Consider the following 19,086-nt stretch of genomic DNA (forward strand, 5'->3'; position numbering starts at 1 on the left):
AATAAACCATTATCATGTATTAATTATTCACATTTGTATATTATCCACAGTCTACTAAGATTCAACTAGGACATTCGCACTCTTGGTCGAAGATTGTATGGTGCCATGTCTGTATGTTGTGCTGGCGTAGCCACTCTTTTTCCTTTACGGGAACTTCCTCCACCCTTCGGAAAAGCAGACACTATTGTTGAAGGAATTACATCAGGAGCGCCCTTAAAAGGTTTTAAACGACTTGCATGGACAATGGTAGTTCGGGTGGGCAGTTGCAATTTAACGTTGACTGGTGACGTGATGTCAATAATTTGATAAGGATCTCTGTAGTTTGTTACAAATTTCTTCGTTTTTCCTCTCGCAACATAAGGAGTTGAAAGCATAACCCTCTGACCGATTTTGTAATTTGGATATTTACCTTGGGCATTACCTAATCTTTCCTGTCGTTCCAAAGCCTTTGTATTAGATTTTTGAACCTTTTTCCATACATCCTTCATCATTCGACTGAAATCTCTTACTGTTTCTCCGACTTTTCCGTTTTTCTGCCTGATTACGTCAAAAGGGGACGGCATTTTTCTGCCATAGACCACTTCATAAGGTGACATGCCAGTTGCTTCATGCATTTTGGCGTTGTATACCGACACGATTATTGGTAAATACGTATCCCAATTAGAATGTTGTTCGTTAATATAATAACTAAGCATCTTGCCAATTGTCCGATGAACTCTTTCTGTGCGCCCGTTGCACTGAGGGTGTAACGGAGTTGTGCGTAATTTACGTATTTTTAGTAAGTGGCATAGTTGTTTCATTAATTCAGACATAAAATTAGATCCCTGATCTGTGATAATAGCTTCAGGTACGCCAAATTTAAGTATCCAGTTGTTAACTAAAGCTTGGGCAACTGTATTTGCTTGCTGATCTGGGAGACTCACCATAGCTAGATAGCGTGAAAAGTGATCTATAATCGTAAGAACATACTTATTACCAGCAGGTGTTCTATGATATGGCCCGTAGAGATCCACTCCGCAGATTTGAAATGGACATGAAGCCTCGGGGAGCCTCTGTAAGGGTATTTTTGAACGAGAAAGTTCAGCTCGTTGTGCGCACGCAATGCAATTACGAACGTACTGCGCAACATCCTGCTTTCTGGTTTGCCACCAAAATCGCTCTGCTACACGTCTTTCGGTTGTCCGCTGTCCACCGTGTCCTGAAAGGATATGGTCGTGGGCCTCTGCCATTATCTCTTGTCTAAGGTGTAGGGGAACAACAATTCGCGGTCCAAGTTTTGTTTTACGGCATAATACACCATCTTCAAAGCAAAATTGTTTTTGAGTTGCGTATTTTTTGCATTCTGTATCCTCATCTTGTGCCTTTCTCCAGTCCTCAGTATCTCGGCCTGTTGCTTCCAAAAGTGCTATTTTCCGACTTAGGCAATCTGCATTCGTGTGTTTTTTGCCTGGTTTATGGATAACTTCGAAATCCATTTCGGAAAGACATAGGGCCCAATGCGTGAGACGACTAGATGGATCCTTTAACCCAAGCAACCATTTTAAAGCTGCGTGGTCTGTAATAACCTTGAATTTCGTACCATACAAGTAGCATTTAAAGTATTTGATACCATAAATAACACTTAACAATTCTTTCTCCGTTGTGGAATAATTTCTTTCTGCCGTTGTTAGTTGTCTCGAAGCGTAGGCTATGGGATGTTCCGCGCCATTAATATTCTGACTCAAAACAACTCCTACTGAATGACCACTTGCGTCACAGGATAAAATAAATTCTTTATTATAATCTGGGTAGGCTAATACTGGACTGTGTGTTAACTTATCTTTAAGGGTTTGAAATGCTGATTCACAATCTTCAGACCAATGAAATTTTGCACCCTTTTTCAGTAATTGGGTTAAGGGTCGGGCAATTTCAGCAAAATTTTGAACATATTTTCGGTAATACGATGCGAGACCAATTAAACTTTGTACTTCCTTAACGCGTTGTGGTGTTGGGAAGTCCTTAACTGCCGTAATTAATCGAAGATCTGTTTTAATTCCTTTTTCACTAATGACATGCCCTAGGTATGTAACCTCTGACAATGCGAAAGGACATTTTTCCATATTTAATGTTAATTTAGCTTTTCTAAGTCTCTGAAAAACATTACGAAGACGCACAGCATGTTCATTAATGTCTTTGGAGAATACAATAATATCGTCTAGATATACACAACATTGCTGAGTTTTGAGTCCTCGCAATACTCCATCGAGTAGTCTTTGAAAAGTTGCTGGTGCATTTTTCAAACCGAAAGGCATTCTTTTAAATTGCCAATGGCCTCCAGGGGTAGAAAATGCTGTTTTATGCCTATCTTCAGGTGCAACTTCCAATTGATAATATCTGCTACGTAGATCGATTGTTGAAAAGTATTTACTGTTACCCAAACTGTCAATGATATCTGTAATGTTTGGAAGAGGATAAACATCTGAGATAGTTTGTTTGTTAAGGTGTCTGTAGTCACAACAAAATCTATATCGTTTCGTACCGTCGGGAGACTTCTTTGGAATAATTACGATATTTGAATTATAAGGCGAATCAGAATATTCTATAATTCCATCTTTTAGATGCTGTTCTATAAATTCATCCAGTACTGGCTGTAAGTGATGCGCAACTCTATAAGGCTTCCTATAAACTGGGGGGCTATTTCCTGTTGGGATCCTATGCTGTGTGATATCTGTTGCTGGCAGTGGACCTTCTGCATTAAATAAATCTTGAAACTCAACTAAAACTGCTTCTATCGTGTCTCTATCATTTCCTTTCAAATGCTCAATCTTCTGGCGTAATGCGGTTTTATAGGCGTCTGGTTTCTGACCATCATTAATATCTGACCAAATGAAATCTTCTTCTTCAAAAGTACTGACTGTAGCTATTAATATTCCCTTATGCAACTCTTTGTCCTCCACTCCAAAATTGTCAATATGTACCGGTACTTTTCCTTCTCCTTCAACGTCTTGAACCCGTACAACACTCCTTCGTACAAAACAATGTGATACATCTAATTCCTCATTTTCATCTAAAGGCTCTATTAGACACACTGTATCTGTAGGTACGTCGGGGTCAACGGTCATCCAGAAAAGTTTTCCTGAGCCAGATGGTATCTGATCCCGCGAATCAACCTTCAAGGACGTTGCACGCAGTGCAGTTGATTTCGCCTTCCGGTTGGGGAAATCTTGCGGCAGCGGGCCCTTTGCAGCGGTGTCACCTAGCTGAAACATTATTCCGCTAAGTTCTACAGTTTGCTGTCTGAGGTCGATTTTAGCGTGATGTTTATTCAGGAAATCCAGTCCTAGGATCGCGTCGTACCCGTCAGTTACTTTTGTTACCACTTCTACATCTTCCTGAAATTGTACACCGTGAATATAGAAAATCAATGATGTACATCCTAATGACTTCACTGTACCTCCTCCTACTCCACTCAATCTATACCTTGGAGGGTCATATTTATTTTCTCCAATACATTCATTACTTACTATTGATACGTTTGCGCCTGTATCCACTAGTATCCTTGCCTCTTTATCCTGTATGGTAGCAGATAACCAGCATTCCGCCTTCACATTCGCCTTAATGGCATGAAATTTTATTGGGAACACCTGGCGGCGGTTCCGACATTCCCGTTGGAGTTTAACTGATTTCTATTTCCAAAAACTTTCTTAGACCTGCATTCCTTGAATGTGAGACCTATTCTTTGACAATTAGTGCATTGAGGTTGTCTGCAGTTTTTTGCTATATGTCCCTGTCGCTCGCACCTAAAACATCGTACTCCTGCTGAAAATACATTTCGCTTCTCCTTGTATCTGGTGGCAATGTCTATTTCTTCAAAAGCCGTCGCCACAGATACAGCTTCTGCTAAATTTTTAGGAAACTCTGCCCTGACACGACGGGACGTTTCAGGAGGTAACCCACGTAAAAATGTATCCAGAGCTCTATTTTCTGCCTCTTGTAAAATAACTTTATTTGCTTCATCACTAGTTGTCAACTGATAGGTGTTAATATTAACTTTTCTAATCCTATCTAAAAAGCTTTCTAACGACTCGTTTTGCCTCTGAGTGATAGTATTTAACTGTTCCCTATAAAATCTACAGCTGTTCTGTTTTTGAAAACGTTTAAGCAATCCTTTCTTCAATTCCTCAAATGTTGGAGCATTCCGTAAATCTTCATGGTATAATACGTGTGCTTTAGCCTCTCCTGTCAATCATAACTTTGTCATTTGTAAGAGCTGTTCATCTGACCATGATCCTAACTTTGCAGCTGCTACTAAATCATCAAAAAAGGCTGTTATGTCTTCGCCAGGTTTACCTGAAAAAGGAGTTACTAAGGCTGCTGCTGAGGAATCTAGGGTGGGAGGGATTGAACTGGTTTGCCTAACGTCACTCAACAGTTTAAATAATGTATTATTATCACTATTAAGCTGTGCTATTTGATTAACTAAGCTCTGAATAGCTTCATCAGTAGAAACCGCTTGTGGTGCTGACTCTGACTTTGTACGATTTCGTGTCATCATTTTACAACTATTAGTTACACAATCTTACCACACTGAATAAAAAAGATGTTTAAATATTTTCGACAAACCCTTAAAATCATGAGAGAAAATACACTTCTAAATAAAGAAAATATTACGACTGCTATGCGCACCTCTATCCTTTCATACATTAAACAATACTAACTGTGGACCATTAGTGACTGTCACTCACACCTCATATTGAGCCAAGGGGTTTTTTCTCTGACACCAAATGTAACAACTAAAACGGCTTCTGATACCAAATGTAACAATTGTGTTACTAAATGTGACACTTCTGCTACTAAATGTAACTGGGTTTTCTCTTTGGATGCTGTCAATTGTCAGGATGAGCATTCTAAAGCATTCTGTCAGGGTGAAAATATTAAATAAATTAACTTTTCTCTCTTAACAACATGTGGGCAGGGTGGGTTCTTCCTTGGCTCGGGTATGAGGTCGAATGAAACATCATTTTTACATAAGATAACTTTTATTGAAGATTTGTACAACTGTATCTTACGGAATGTTCTGGTTCGGAGAGCGGCAGCTGTGTCGTTTGTGAAGTCTTCTGCTGCGGCAGCGGCAGCGGCGGCGGCGGCGGCGGCGTCTGATTACGCGTAGCGGTGTGTATCTCGTGTCGCCGTCTCGCCCAGCCGACGGGAGACGCACAGCGCGAGGTGGCCGGTTTAATTATTGCGAGCGAAGTCGTGCATCGGATGATACCTTGGGTGTGGCGTCCCACTGTTTCTCTTCTCTATGCGGCCGCGTGTGTTGTGCGTCGACCAGCAGAGCGGCGCGGCGGGGGAAGGCCAGTGTCCCGGACTCGAACCACGGACTCCCGCTTGCCAGTCTTCGGCTGTCAGGTCTTCATCCTAGCTCACAGGTGACTACTGATGTGAGGCCGTCTCCTTCCCGTCCTCACGAGTCACCCGGGTACGTAAAAATCCGACTTCAAATACCTTTTAACTTCTGTCTTCTGGCGCTGCGGCTGCTGCTTGCTATTCCATTACAGCGGCGGACTTGGTGCGTCTGTGCATGATGCAGTCTCTTCTTGCATGACGGTCTTCAGCACCGAAACTGACTGAAAACTTCTTCGTCTTCTTCGTCTCTCCTCTCCGTCTCCGTCTTCGTCTCCGTCTCCGTCTCCGTCTACATCTGACTTCATCTGTCTGGCCCACTGCGTCTCGCGTATTTATTCACTTCAGTTTACTGGAGGTGAACGACTTCACGGTCATTGCCTCGTCTGTCACGTTGAAATGCTTCTCGAAGAATCTTCTTAACGTCGATCATTGGCTCTTGGAATGTAGGCGAGGGCCTTTGATCACACGTGACGGCTGAGAAACACGTGAGCCGGTCATTGCCTCTTCTGTCACGTTGAAAAGCTTCTCGAAGAATCTTCTTAACGTCGGTCATTGGCTCTTGGAATGTAGGCGAGGGCCTTTGATCACACGTGACGGTTGAGAAACACGTGAGCCGGTCATTGCCTCTTCTGTCACGTTGAAAAGCTTCTCGAAGAATCTTCTTAACGTCGGTCATTGGCTCTTGGAATGTAGGCGAGGGCCTTTGATCACACGTGACGGCTGAGAAACACGTGAGCCGGTCATTGCCTCTTCTGTCACGTTGAAAAGCTTCTCGAAGAATCTTCTTAACGTCGGTCATTGGCTCTTGGGATGTAGGCGAGGGCCTTTGCTCACATACGACAACTGAGAAACACGTGAGCCGGTCGGGCGATGCCCTGACGGCTGAATCGACAGCGCCCGCTTATGTGGAACTTGCTGACTTCATGGTCATTGTCTCTTCTGTTCTGCTGTTTTGCGGGCTGAATGCCAGTATGTAACTCTCTAAACTAAACCAAGTTTTTCATTTATATCCTAATTTCTAGTTCACTTTGATTTCACTGATTTATTTACTTAAGTACCACTCAACACAGAGGCCTCACCTACAGCGAAAGACTCACCAACTTTCTGTTCACTGTTAAGTGTCAAAAAATGGTTCAAATGGCTCTGAGCACTATGGGACTTAACATCTGAGGTCATCAGTCCCCTAGACTTAGAACTACTTAAAACTAACTAACCTAAAGACATCACACACATCCATGCCCGAGGCAGGATTCGAACCTGCGACCGCAGAAGCCGTGTAGTTCCAAACTGAAGCGCTTAGAGCCGCTCGGCGATCGCGGCTGGCCTGTTAAGTGTCCTTAGATATTCTGCATGAGCCTATGAATATTTGCGAAGCTCTGTATTTCTGCCGAAAGAAGACAACTAAATGACAGTTCCCTGCTTGAAACACACCTCCACTACAGAGGACATTTTCAAGCCTACGTATAGTGTCGCCACCTATTGGAACTTCATGAAAGTATAGGGTCTGAAGTGCAAATATCTCATGATTTCTCACAACAAATGATGCATTTTTTTAACCGGAATTGGCTGAGAAAAACTGTGCGTTGCAATATTTATGTCGGTATGTGAGAAAACCCTCAGAAGTAGAAAACACGCATTCGAAGAGTTCGTCACCACATGAAGGACCCTCTAATTCAGCATGACAATGTCACACCATACGCGACTCTGCGACCTCTGTTGAGGGCATCGCTGCTGGCCGAGATGAGGGAGATCGGACAGGTTTCCGCAACCTTGTTGCGACAGTAGCAGAGGCCTCACCCACAGCGAAAGACTCACCAAGACAAAACAATTCGGAGGCATTTATTTCCAGTACGCTCTCATAAAACATCTTTGAAAACTGGATCACGGCCTTACACAATCCTTAATCTAACTTAAACTAACTTACACTAAGGGCGACACACACACCCATGCCCGAGGGAGGACTCGAACCTCCGACGGAGGGAGCCGCGCGAACCGTGACAAGACGCCCAAGACCACGAAGCTACCCCGCTACTTGGTTTGACGGTCATCGACCACTTCCCACACAATCCTGAACTGGTCCTACCGATTTTCATCTCTTTCCAAAACTTAAGGAATACATTTGATTGAGATGAAGGGATGCTAACAGTGTTGAGTTTGTGGCTCCATCAACAAAATCAAACGCTCTACAGTGACGGCATCAACACACTCGTCTCTCGTTGGGAAAAATGTGTTTCTTCCCCAGGGTGAGTATCTTGAGAAATAAATACGTAGCTGCGAAGAATGAAGCTGAGGAATGATAGAGATTTTTTGTTTTAGAAAGCCTTTAGAGTTTTCAGATAAAAAAAATTCGGAGGCATTTATTTCCAGTTAGCTCTCGTAAAACATCTTTGAAAACTGGATCACTTACAGATCTGCCGCTTTATGGTACGCACACAAACTGAGAAGGCGGGGCCGTCGTCAGGCCCTGCTGTAATTATGACACCACGCACCATTTTCGTCCGACAGAAACAATGGCTTAGAGAAACTGGTACGTGCGCAACTATGTGGGTTAACTTGGTGCTCCACGGATGAGCCACACTGTCGGCTTTGAAGAGGACGTTATTCGGCACGTACACGTCAACACGACGGCAAGCACTCGAAACATTGCCCAAGCCGTGAGATTCTGTACAACATACAAGTCAAAGCGTAATGTGATGCGCAATATTTGAGAGTGATCTGATCTAAAAGCTTATTTTACATGCGTACTATGCATTTCCGGACATACATTCCTCATATAAACTTTATCTACTATGACTCATTTGCAACAGGCTTGTAATAGGAATTAAGGAATACGTTTATTGGCAACGGCCTTGCCGCAGTGGATACACCGGTTCCCGTGAGATCACCGAAGTTAAGCACCGTCGGGCGTGGTCAGCTCTTGGATCGGTGACCATCCAGGCCGCCGTGCGCTGTTGCCATTTTTCGGGGTGCACTCAGCCTCGTGATGTCAATTGAGGACCTACTCTACCGAACAGTAGCGGCTTCGGTGAGCTTAGGTGAAGAATACCATCATAACGAGCGGGAGCGCGGTGTGCTGACCACGCGCCCCTCCTATCTGCATCCTCCTCTGAGGATGACTCGGCGGTCGGATGGTCACGATGGGCCACTTGTGACCATTAGACGGAGTGGTGGAATACGTTAATTGAACGGCTCTATGAAGAACCCCATTAAGTGGTCCAGTGAAGTAAACGAAAACCTAGGAGAAATTGAAATTAACAAAGAAATTACTGACGATAAATCGAAATTTAGGAACGTAATTCAAGTACAGAGTCTTGCTAAGAAGCTTAATTGACAGAATTCCGAACTGATGCAAGATTGTAGAAATATGGTCATTTAACGAATGAAAAAATTCTGGGAGGGCAAGAAGAAAAAACTGAAAGAAAGTGAAAATACGCTTCTTAGTTGGACATAACAATTCAAAGTAATAATAGTAATAATTCGTGTGGCTCACAACCTGTTCCAAGCTTCTAGATCTGGCGCAACTTCGGTAGCGTACGTAACATATAGCAGCTTCTCAATCTGCCTGTCTGAGCTGAATGGACCTCATTCCAGATAATTCGACCACCAAAAAAAAGCTCTTCAACTGGAAAACGCGCATTCAAGACAACTTATGTACAAAGGAAATCTGTTAAGCGAACATTTTGGTTACGTTATTCTTCAACAGCCACTTTCTGTGGTGTGATGGGAACACGAAATCTCTTCACGTTGCCGTCCTACTTGTGTTTGCAGGTCTTCCGAGCGGCAGCGTGGTGGAGCACATGGACGTCGTCAACTCGGGCCTCGAGGCGGTTGAGGCCGACTCTCTGGAGGTGCACATCGAATCCCTGCGCCTCATGAGCAACCGCATCCAGTACGTCGCACCGAGGGCCTTCGCGTGAGTAATACGTTTACGGTAGCGACAAATATAGCTCCACTGTACGACAAGCATACAGGTTTATCTCTATGTATAAGTCAATGTCCTGACTGAATGACTGACCCATCACCGCCCAGCCCAAACCGCCAACGATGGAAACTTGAAATTTGGATAAGGTGTCGAGCTTCTGCTGCAGGCGTCGTTTAAGAAAGGATTTTTCGAAATTCCAAACCTAACGGGATTAAATAGGAGAAGAGGATTTTTTTTAAAATTAAGCCAGTTTTGAAGATAGTCCTACGAAAATTGGTGTTTGGTTTCTCAGTAAGAAATGAAGAAATACGTCTTTCAGCATTTTTGGAAATTTAACCTATGGTGGCGAAACAGTTGGTGAAAGCTTATCATTAAAGAACTGCCAAAGTATTTTCAAAGGTACGTCTATGAACATTGGTACTTGACTTCTCGATTACAAATAAAAAAACACGTGTTTCAACGTTTTTAGAAATTGAACTTCTTATCAGGTGAAATAGGGGATAAGATTTTTTATGAATATATTGTATTATGTAAGCATTTTTAAAACTAAATTTATGAAAATTTAAATTTGGTTCTCAGTTAGAAATGAAGAAATTCGTGTTTCACTGTTTTCGGATATTCACTCCCTATGGGGTAAAACGGGGCATGAAAGTTTCATAGAAATATTGTATTGTGCAAACTAAATCTATGAAAATTTGTGTTTGGCTTCTCTATTAGGAAAAACAACAAGTCACTGTTCTTGGACATTCAGCCACTAATAGGGTGAAGTAGGGTGGAGGGCGGGAGGGGGAAGGAAGGAAACGTTTTATGAAAATATCTCATTGTGAAAGTATTTTTAAACCCATATTGGTTTTTGCTTTTCGGCTAGAGATGAAGAAAATGCGTGTTTAACTGTTTTTCGAAATTCAACCCTAAGGAAGTGAAATAGGGTCATACTTATTCACTGACTCATCTTCGCCCAGCCCAAAACGCCAAGGACAGAAACCTGAAGATTGGAGAGCATGTGGATGTTATACTGTAGGCATCGTTTAAGATGGAATTGTCCGAAATTCCAGTCCTAAGGGAGTGAAATAGGGGCTGAAAGGCTTTATGAAAGTATGTTCCTAGTAAGGGAATTTAGATGATAGAGCTACTGAAACTGGTATTTCTTTGATTTCTCAGTCAGAAAATAAAAGATTCGTGTTCCAGTGTTTTTGGAAATTCAACTATTAAGAGGGTAAAATAGTGGGTCAACATTTTTAAATAAACAATTACCAAAGAACTGCTAAACGATTCTTAAGCCTTCATCTGTGACAATTCGTATCCGACTTCTCGGTTACAAATTTAAAAAAAGAAATGTGTTTCAGCGTTTTTCCAAATACAATCCCCGAGGGAATGCAGTAGCGGATAAAATTTTTTTGAAAATATTTCGATATTAAAAAAAAAAATTATAGCTTAATTTATGAAAATTGGTATTTCACTTCTCGGTTAGATATAAAGAAATACTTGTTAGGGAAAAACGTTATTATAGAAATATCTCTACAAAAACGCAAAAGGAATTACAATGAGCTACAGATACCACAATCGCTTTTTGGTCAGAAATTCGTGTGGGAAAGACCACGCTTTATGGCCTTAATTAGTGTGAAAAACCTGCGTGTTGCAGTTTGTGAACAACATAAAAATTCTATAAAATAAAAACAAAAAATAAAATCGCAGCAGGTCACACAGTGTACGCTAGTTAATCAACGAGCGCTAAGCAAGTATTAAGTAAGGAGACAAACATCAGGTGATACCTGTTAGGAAAAGGAACAAGAAAGTGTACAGAAACATGCTCGGCTCGTGTACCCGGAAATGGACGGTGAGTATGCGACAAAGCCAATAATACTGATACATGACATTACTCAAAGCATGTTTGTGAATGTCATTAATGAACAATGTCACTGCCTGAATTGCAGTTACATCGAATCACATTGATCCATTATCCATTCCGGGAGCAAGCCGACATGGTTTTAGTCTGTAATAAAGCAAATGGAAATGGTCAATAGTCTGCACGGATTTACCGATCCATTTACGCTAGTAAAAAAGGTCACCAACTTACGAAACATTTTCACTCATTTTTCGGCGGGTCTATGAGCCTGCGCGCTTCCAGAAAAGTGAGCCATCAGGGTGGCGGCCAAGATGTACGAGTACCATCTCTGGCTCTACGTGATATTCTGACCAACCACAAACTCTAGGCACATATCTCTCCAGCATGAAGTAAGAATGATGTTATGTATCTTGTGAGAAAACCAGTACTATCCTTACCATCAGAAACTTTCGCAGAGATTATCGAGAGTGGATTCTCATAAACGAAAAAGGTTTGGTCACTTTTTTTTTTCTTTTTTGTAAAAGGCAAGCGCTATTATGTGCTTTCTGTCATCCATACGCTTCACTGATGAGGTGTTCCTTGGTAGAGGTGGCGTCATAAACCTGTACACAGTCGTCATATGTGGACTACAGAGAATCACCACGGCATGTCTGTAAAGTAAGAACCCGCTTCAGCTGTAAAGTAAATTTATTAACTTAAATGCACGACCGGTTGCAGGACATCAGAGCTCCATCGTCAGGTGCTAATAACTGGAAAGACGAGAGAGAAGACTGGTTATAAGGTCTATGCAAGGAGTTAAGGGGCTCCGGAACGCCCTATACTTGCAATGTTAAAATAACGCTTATAAATTACATCTTTCCTCACAAAGTATTTGAGGTAGGAAGTTGAACTTTTTACAGATTATTTATTGGAATATGGGCTACAACTTAACACAGGGATTTTACAAAATTTTAGTTCAGTTATTAAAGATGATTTTTTTTCAATTGTAATGAAAATTCACAACATTTTTTTGCAATTTTTTATTTATATATTCAAAAATATACAGTTTTTTGGCTGTGTTAAATTATGCAGAAGGTACTGTGTAACATTTACTGAAAGTTTGAAACAAATATGTTTGGAAGATCCTTAGAAAACATGTAATTAGTATGAGAAAATAAAAGTTTTGGGAATCGAGCGACAAAGATTGGATTAACTTTTTAGTGCATTCCAGGTCCATAGGATGGATTATCTTCATCCTCTGCAAACTCCTCCTCCAGCTTCCTCTTGTTCCTCCTCCTGTTTACTCTTGCTTGTATTTCTAGACTCTTTACAGCCCTGTCTGCAGCCCGAAGGCGTTCCTTGTCTAAAGCAAGCATCGCTCGTACCATGTTAGAACCTATCATCTCACTTGGTTATCGTCTTTATTGTTTACAGTAATAACACATACCTTTGGCTTTCCAACATTTCTCCTTTTCTTAAAAGCCTTCAGAGGATTTCTAATAACTTTACTTTTACTCATTATTATACTTCAACAAAACAGAGACTCAAGAAACAGAATTAATTACGAATATTTTCGAGATAACGACAGAGTAAATAAACATGAAACAATCGACAATCACACCAGCGATATATATTGAACCATCACAGGTTAGCCACAACACATACTTTATCTCACATCACTAAAATGTACCTGATGAACACGGACGTTAATAATAACACCATTTGACAGCAGTTTAACAGCGCCACAGTGGGTCACGCCCATGTAGAACACATTTCAAAAAAAAATTTAAAAATAGTTGTAGTCTTCGGAATTGAATAAATTATATACCTATTAAAAGGTAATAGTCTGCAGATTCAGAAAACGCAAAAAAGTAAAAATTGAATTTTTCATGATTTTGAGCCTTTCCGGAACGCCTTACAGAAATTGAGATAATCCACAGAAAGCTCTCATACTCAATTAAAAACATCACACATTCGTGCCGGTCAGGCCAGTCAGTACGGAAAATCAAGCTCACGGCTTCCCATGTGAAAGCGTATGAGAACCACAGCGCGACCAATAGCCAGAAACAGGAAGCAAAGTGACATATATATACCAAATGAAAACAACACCTACACTACGATAAGCCAAGAAGTGGAGCGAACAAGGTTCAGTGCTGGAACCATATACAGTGTTAACGCTATTTTGTCGAAAGTCGACATGTTGAGAAACGTGACTGTTGTACTTCAGGTTTATAATTTATATAAAAAACAGCTACCAGCCACATGTATGGTTGAAAAAGGTTTATTATCTTCAGACCATGACCGGTTTCGGATTTTTCTTTACAAATCCATCTTCAGATGGCAGTTACAAGCATTCTTAGTTGGATCTAGTTTTGTTTGTGTTATTCGTTTGCTGCAGAGCTGTGTAGTTCTGCCTGACGAAATATTCGTGCGTTTATATTTTCGAACTCAAGCTTAGTACACTTTTCAATTTGCACTATGTGAGTGCTATCCCAGTCAATGGACGTCACTTTCAACCTCATCATCTTAATTACACACGCAGGTTCTCGTTTGTAATGTGAAGCTGGGCCACGTTTTATAAACGTTATTCGTGTGTGCTGCTTGTGTAATTAAGATGATGAGGTTGAAAGTGACGTCTATTGACTGGGATAGCACTCACATAGTGCATATTGAAAAGTGTATTAAGCTTGCGTTCGAAAATATAAACGCACGAATATTTCGTCAGGCAGAACTACACAGCTCTGCAGCAAACGAATAACTCAAACAAAACTAGTTCCAACTAAGAATGCTTGTAACTACAATCTCAAGATGGATTTGTAAAGAAAAATCCGAAACCGGTCATGGTCTGAAGATAATAAACCTTTTTAAACCATACATGTGGCTGGTAGCTGTTTTTTATATAAATTATAAACCATATACACTGTGTTTTAGCTAAGAGAGAGAGTACACCTAGACGAAGGAAAATCACATAGCTATGCATGGGCGGAAACGCTTCCCTTTTTTATGCTTAGTATAAATGGAACGGCTTTGACTGTTGTACGAAAGCCCCTTTAATAGTGCTGAAGTACGTACGCATTGTGGCAGCTGCTGGGGAAGTCCGGGACACACCCAGTATTTTCCAGAACGTCAGATCCTTCATGCTCCGGAGATGTGAAGCCTGCCTCACATCCCGGGGTCGTAGCTTCGAAGACTGTCTTAGGCGATGAGTGTTGTCTGCGTTTGTTCGTATTTCTTGGTTCCTCCTGCACTAAGCATAAGAAACATGTTTTCTTGCCCAGTTCTCGTTCTTCCTTTTTTTGTTTTGCGTCGTCACTACCGCGCCAGAAAAGCATTTACGACCATACATTGATGTGAGATTTTGCAACGTCTAGGTCTCATCTATCTCTTCTGGAAGTTGGTAACCGCTGAACTGAAACACTCTGTATTCGGTTCCTACATTGGCAGTTCTTTGCTCGGCTCCACTGGCCGCTCTTTGCCTTCCGGTCTCTGGCTACTGAACGCGTTGTAGTTTTCATTTGTGCTCTTACGAGGCGGTGAGCCTGACTTTTCATGGTGACTGGCCCGACCGCCACGCTTGCATGTTTTTAGTAAATTGAGTATGACTGCTTCTTGAAGTTTTTGTCATTTTTCGCAGCGCATCACATAGACTTTATAACTGGCCTTCGCTTCTTGTCTTTATAATTGTTAACAACTGATGATGGAGCTCTAATGGTCTGAAACTCATCTTGCAGTTAAATAAATAAATTGTCATTACAACTGAAGCGGATTTACTCAGTTGCGGATGTTCACCACGTCAAATCCTCAGATACTGGTTGAATGTTAGCGCCATTCTTTGGACAGGAATTAGACTACGACCAACTACTTGGACAATTCGTTTTCCCTCAACGCCTTAGTGAAGATATACGTATGTAGGTACTGTAGAACACTCAGCTTCTTTTAGTGAAGAATGTTGTCTTAGCAATACAATAGGTAATGTGGATGATGCATAATGGGGTACCATCCCACTCAGTACCATTGCTTGTCAACACTCTGGACTGTACGGAACGAGGAAACCCTTGTGCCTGTCCACCTCAGTCTCCAGATTTTTGTTTTTGAGGGGCTTCTGGAAAGTGTGCATGCTGAAGCAGTTGCTATTAATGTAACAGTACTAACTGCTCTATTGTAAACATATAGTCTGCTTTCTCACATGTGTTCTTATAAACTATTTTGCTTCTTTTCTGTTAGTAATGACCTGAATTTCCTTTCGTCAATGTCCATGTTTTACTGTTTTCATTGTGGTTTTTACAGTAAATGATGCTGATATTCTCCACTAGCACCTTTGAAACCGACTTCTAGATATTTTGTTTATTTTACTTATTTAGTTTATGTTTTTTAAATCGTGTGGTTTGCAGGTGGATGAAGGACACACTCAGATCTCTGGACCTGAGCTACAATCAGCTGGACGAGGTGCCTTTTGAGGCTCTGCAACTGCTGAGCGGGCTTGACTGGCTCAATCTTCACAGGTAATTTTATATGCCACGCTCGAAGACTCTGCCTGTGTTTCTTTCTGTGCCCGATTCGTATATTTCGGATTTCGAGGTGGCGCGCTCGCCCCGGATCGAATATGCCCGACGTATTAAGGACGGGTGTGCTGACAAGTCTAGATATGGGTTTCCCGCATTAATTAGGTGAATATCGGGATTGTATCCACGTTCTTCGAAAGTTGCAGCATTCGCAAACACTTATGTAACGTTCGCACACTTTCAAGTGTCGTTACACCAGAAGCTGACAGTTGGGGTACACAAATTCCGTCTCGGTGGCATCCAGCCATCCTCTACCAAACCCAAAAATTAACGTGGAAGTACGGGCTAAAGGCCAGGAAAAAGAAGAAGGTTGAAGATTAAATGGGCAGATCAGATTAAAGAAGAAATATTAGACCATATGGAGGACGAGACAATTTTCTAGCACAACTTGATTAAAACAAGGGATTAAGGAATAGCCAGTTTGTTAATGGAGAAAAGCATGTGAGGTGAAAAATTGCAGAGAAATTACACAGTTTGAATAATGGAAGGAGATTCAAGTTGATGTATGTTGCTGTCGTTCTGAAGTGAGATTTTCACGGAATAGCCTAGCGCAGGGACATGCGTAAAATCAGTCTGAGGACTGAAAACGACAACTATATGAAATATAATGATTATCAGTAAAAAAATGTTTGACCTAGAGTGTTAACAAAATATATTTTCCCAATTTACCTTCAAAATAAATGTACGACAACTAACATTAATATTCCCCAACTTTTGTTACTCATATGTTAGTGAAACCCATTCACTATCACAACATTAGTGGTCGTCAGTTTGGCACTACTGTAAGGTAGGAATCTACCGTGATTGTATGGGAATAGTAAAGCCTTAGATGTCTGGCTGTCACAGAAGTTGGACAAAACGTGGAAGCACGCCAAGAAATGGCTGACTGCCATGTCCTCAATATGATGCCGGTTTTAGTCGTGGCCCGAACACTGTTCTGTGTAGTTGTGAGGGTATTACGTCGGAGATAAGTGACTATAAACGTGAACAAATAGTTGGTATTCTTATGGTGGGTGCTTCCATAATCAAGGTAGGGCATGTGTTTAGTGTTTCAAGAGACACCGTATCGAAGACTTAGTGCATATAGGGAAAGCGGAAAAACATTATCCATTAATCACCCAACGGAAGAAAATGTGTGTTGAATGATCGTGAGGGAGGGTCATTACAGAAGATTATGAGGGGAAATAAGAGGCAGACAGCTGAAAATATCACTGCAGAGTTGAATGTCGCACTCGCGAACCTTATCGGCACCAAAACAGCAAGAACTGACCTCCAAAGCAGGGAATTTGAGGGTAACCTGGAGTTCCAAATGTCCGTAACCGGAAGTCGTGGTGCCGAACCCATAAAACCTGGACCGTGGAGCAATGAATGGGTTCATTTGGTCGTATGAGTCTTGTTGCAAATTGTTTCCAACTTGTCACCGAGTGAACGTCTCAAGAGTCACACATTTGGCGGGGGTTCGGTACCGATTTGGGCAGCCATATCGTGGTCTGACATGGACCCACGCCGCATTATTGCCAAGTATTATGTGACCATTTTGGTTGATCAGGTCCAGCCTAAGGTACAATATTCGTTCCCCAATGGAGATCTTGTGTTCCAAGGAAAGTGAGACCCTGTTCTCATTGTTCGTGTCGTCCAGGACCGGTTCTGTGAACAAGAGTATGAAATTTCTTATCTATCTTCTTTGGCCACCATAGTCATCAGATCTCAAAATTATTGAGCCTTTGTGGTCTACTTTGGAGAGAAGGGTGCGAGATCGCTATTCAAGTCCATCACCGTTACCCGGAATTGCCACTAATTTGCAGGAAGTATGGTATGACATTCCCTTAAAAATCATGCAGGACCTATATTTACCCATTCCGAGATGACTGGAAACTGTCTTGAATACCATCAGGTTTCCTACTCTGTAGGAGGCTTGGTAATGTTTACCATTTTTTTGTCGACCCTCTGTATGTGTTTGTGGGGAAGGGAAATTGGTGTAAAAATTGTGTGTGTGTGTGTGTGTGTGTGTGTGTGTGTGTGTGTGTGTGTGTAATGAATCGGCGAATGGGTGTGCTGGCGTTTACTTTCCTTTGTATATTGTGATGACAACGATTGCTTTCATTTTTGCATCAGAGTTCGTCGTTATTTTATGAAATAAGCTGCGTTTCTCAGTTCCTCTCAATATTTATTTTTTCCGCACCTAATAACGAGAAGGACCAGTACCCTGTATTTGCAAGTACTTTGAGTGAGTCGTTGGAAACTTCCAAAACAAGATACATTATCCAGAATGCATTAGTTCACCACATAGGGATTCGAAGAACGCGACAAAATGTAGCAACATTAAACCATGAAGAAATCCGCCCCCGGTAGCTGAGTGGTCAGAGCGACAGAATGTCAGTCCTAAGGGCCAGGGTTCGATTCCCGGATGGGTCGGAGATTTTCTCCGCTCAGGGACTGGGTGCTGCAAATCGAAAGACTTGCACCCGGCGAACGGTCTAGCCGACGGGAGGCCCTAGTCACATGACATTCACATTCACCATGAATAAAAAGTTATTCATGACTGTTGAGAGTCTTTATGAGAGCCACTTTCCCACGCGCTTATTTTGTACCAGTTTCCAGCCGCAATGATTTCTCCAAGGCGACCAACTTACTTTGTACCAATTTCCTAGCGTAAAGATTTGTGTAAGGCGAGCAACCACTTCATCGAGACAAAGCCATCTGTTCAGATGTAAGTTTTACTTTATATCCCTGAATCGCTTAAGGTGAAAGTCGGGATGGTTCTTTTGAAATGGTACGCTCGGTTCTCTTCTCCATTCTTCCCCTGGATGACTCCCACTCAGACTCTAATGACTACATCATCGACTGGATCTACACCCGGATCATCATCACCTACCTACACACTCTAAACTGTTAACGAAAGGTTCCATTTTCTAACAACTTTGTTTTTACAGCTAACAATCACTACAACTCCTACGCATTTCTAAATGTTGGTGTAGAAAAGTACGTTAGCTCCCAAATGTAAAGCAGAATCGGAACAAGAGGACAATTAAACCTAAATATCGCTGGCGCATATTTCGACAGGCTTCCCAAAGCAGGTAAAGCCGTTATGTATGGTCGGAGCGCATCAGATGAAGCAGAGATCGACACAGCCCTCTAATATCGAATGAGGGCGGTCTGGAGCGAAGACCTATATACATGCTCGTTCACAAAAGCGCCAACTTTGATTATAAATGTTGCGGCACGCACTGGTAATGTGTAGACGTGAACTCACATCAAATGGATGGCTCTTGTCAGTCGGAATAACGAGGCACGAAGTTAACTTCAGCTGCTGCAATTCCGAAATGTAATGGAAGACGGCGTTGTTATAACTCCTGGATACCTACCGTCTTCGAGTATACATTAGACAG

The 19,086-nt window shown here is 41.8% G+C and overlaps 1 protein-coding gene across 1 annotated transcript in view; it reads left to right on the forward strand.

The window, feature by feature from the left end:
* Window positions 1-19,086, forward strand: part of LOC126234848 (chaoptin-like) — a 166,248-nt gene that overhangs the window by 39,477 nt on the left and 107,685 nt on the right. The window contains exons 2-3 of the mRNA XM_049943590.1: window positions 9,157-9,301; window positions 15,527-15,637. Coding sequence (XP_049799547.1) covers window positions 9,157-9,301; window positions 15,527-15,637 — 256 coding nt within the window. The remainder of the gene's footprint in view (window positions 1-9,156; window positions 9,302-15,526; window positions 15,638-19,086) is intronic.

Source organism: Schistocerca nitens, chromosome 2, assembly GCF_023898315.1.
Source record: "Schistocerca nitens isolate TAMUIC-IGC-003100 chromosome 2, iqSchNite1.1, whole genome shotgun sequence".
In the NCBI taxonomy this organism is placed as follows: domain Eukaryota; kingdom Metazoa; phylum Arthropoda; class Insecta; order Orthoptera; family Acrididae; genus Schistocerca; species Schistocerca nitens.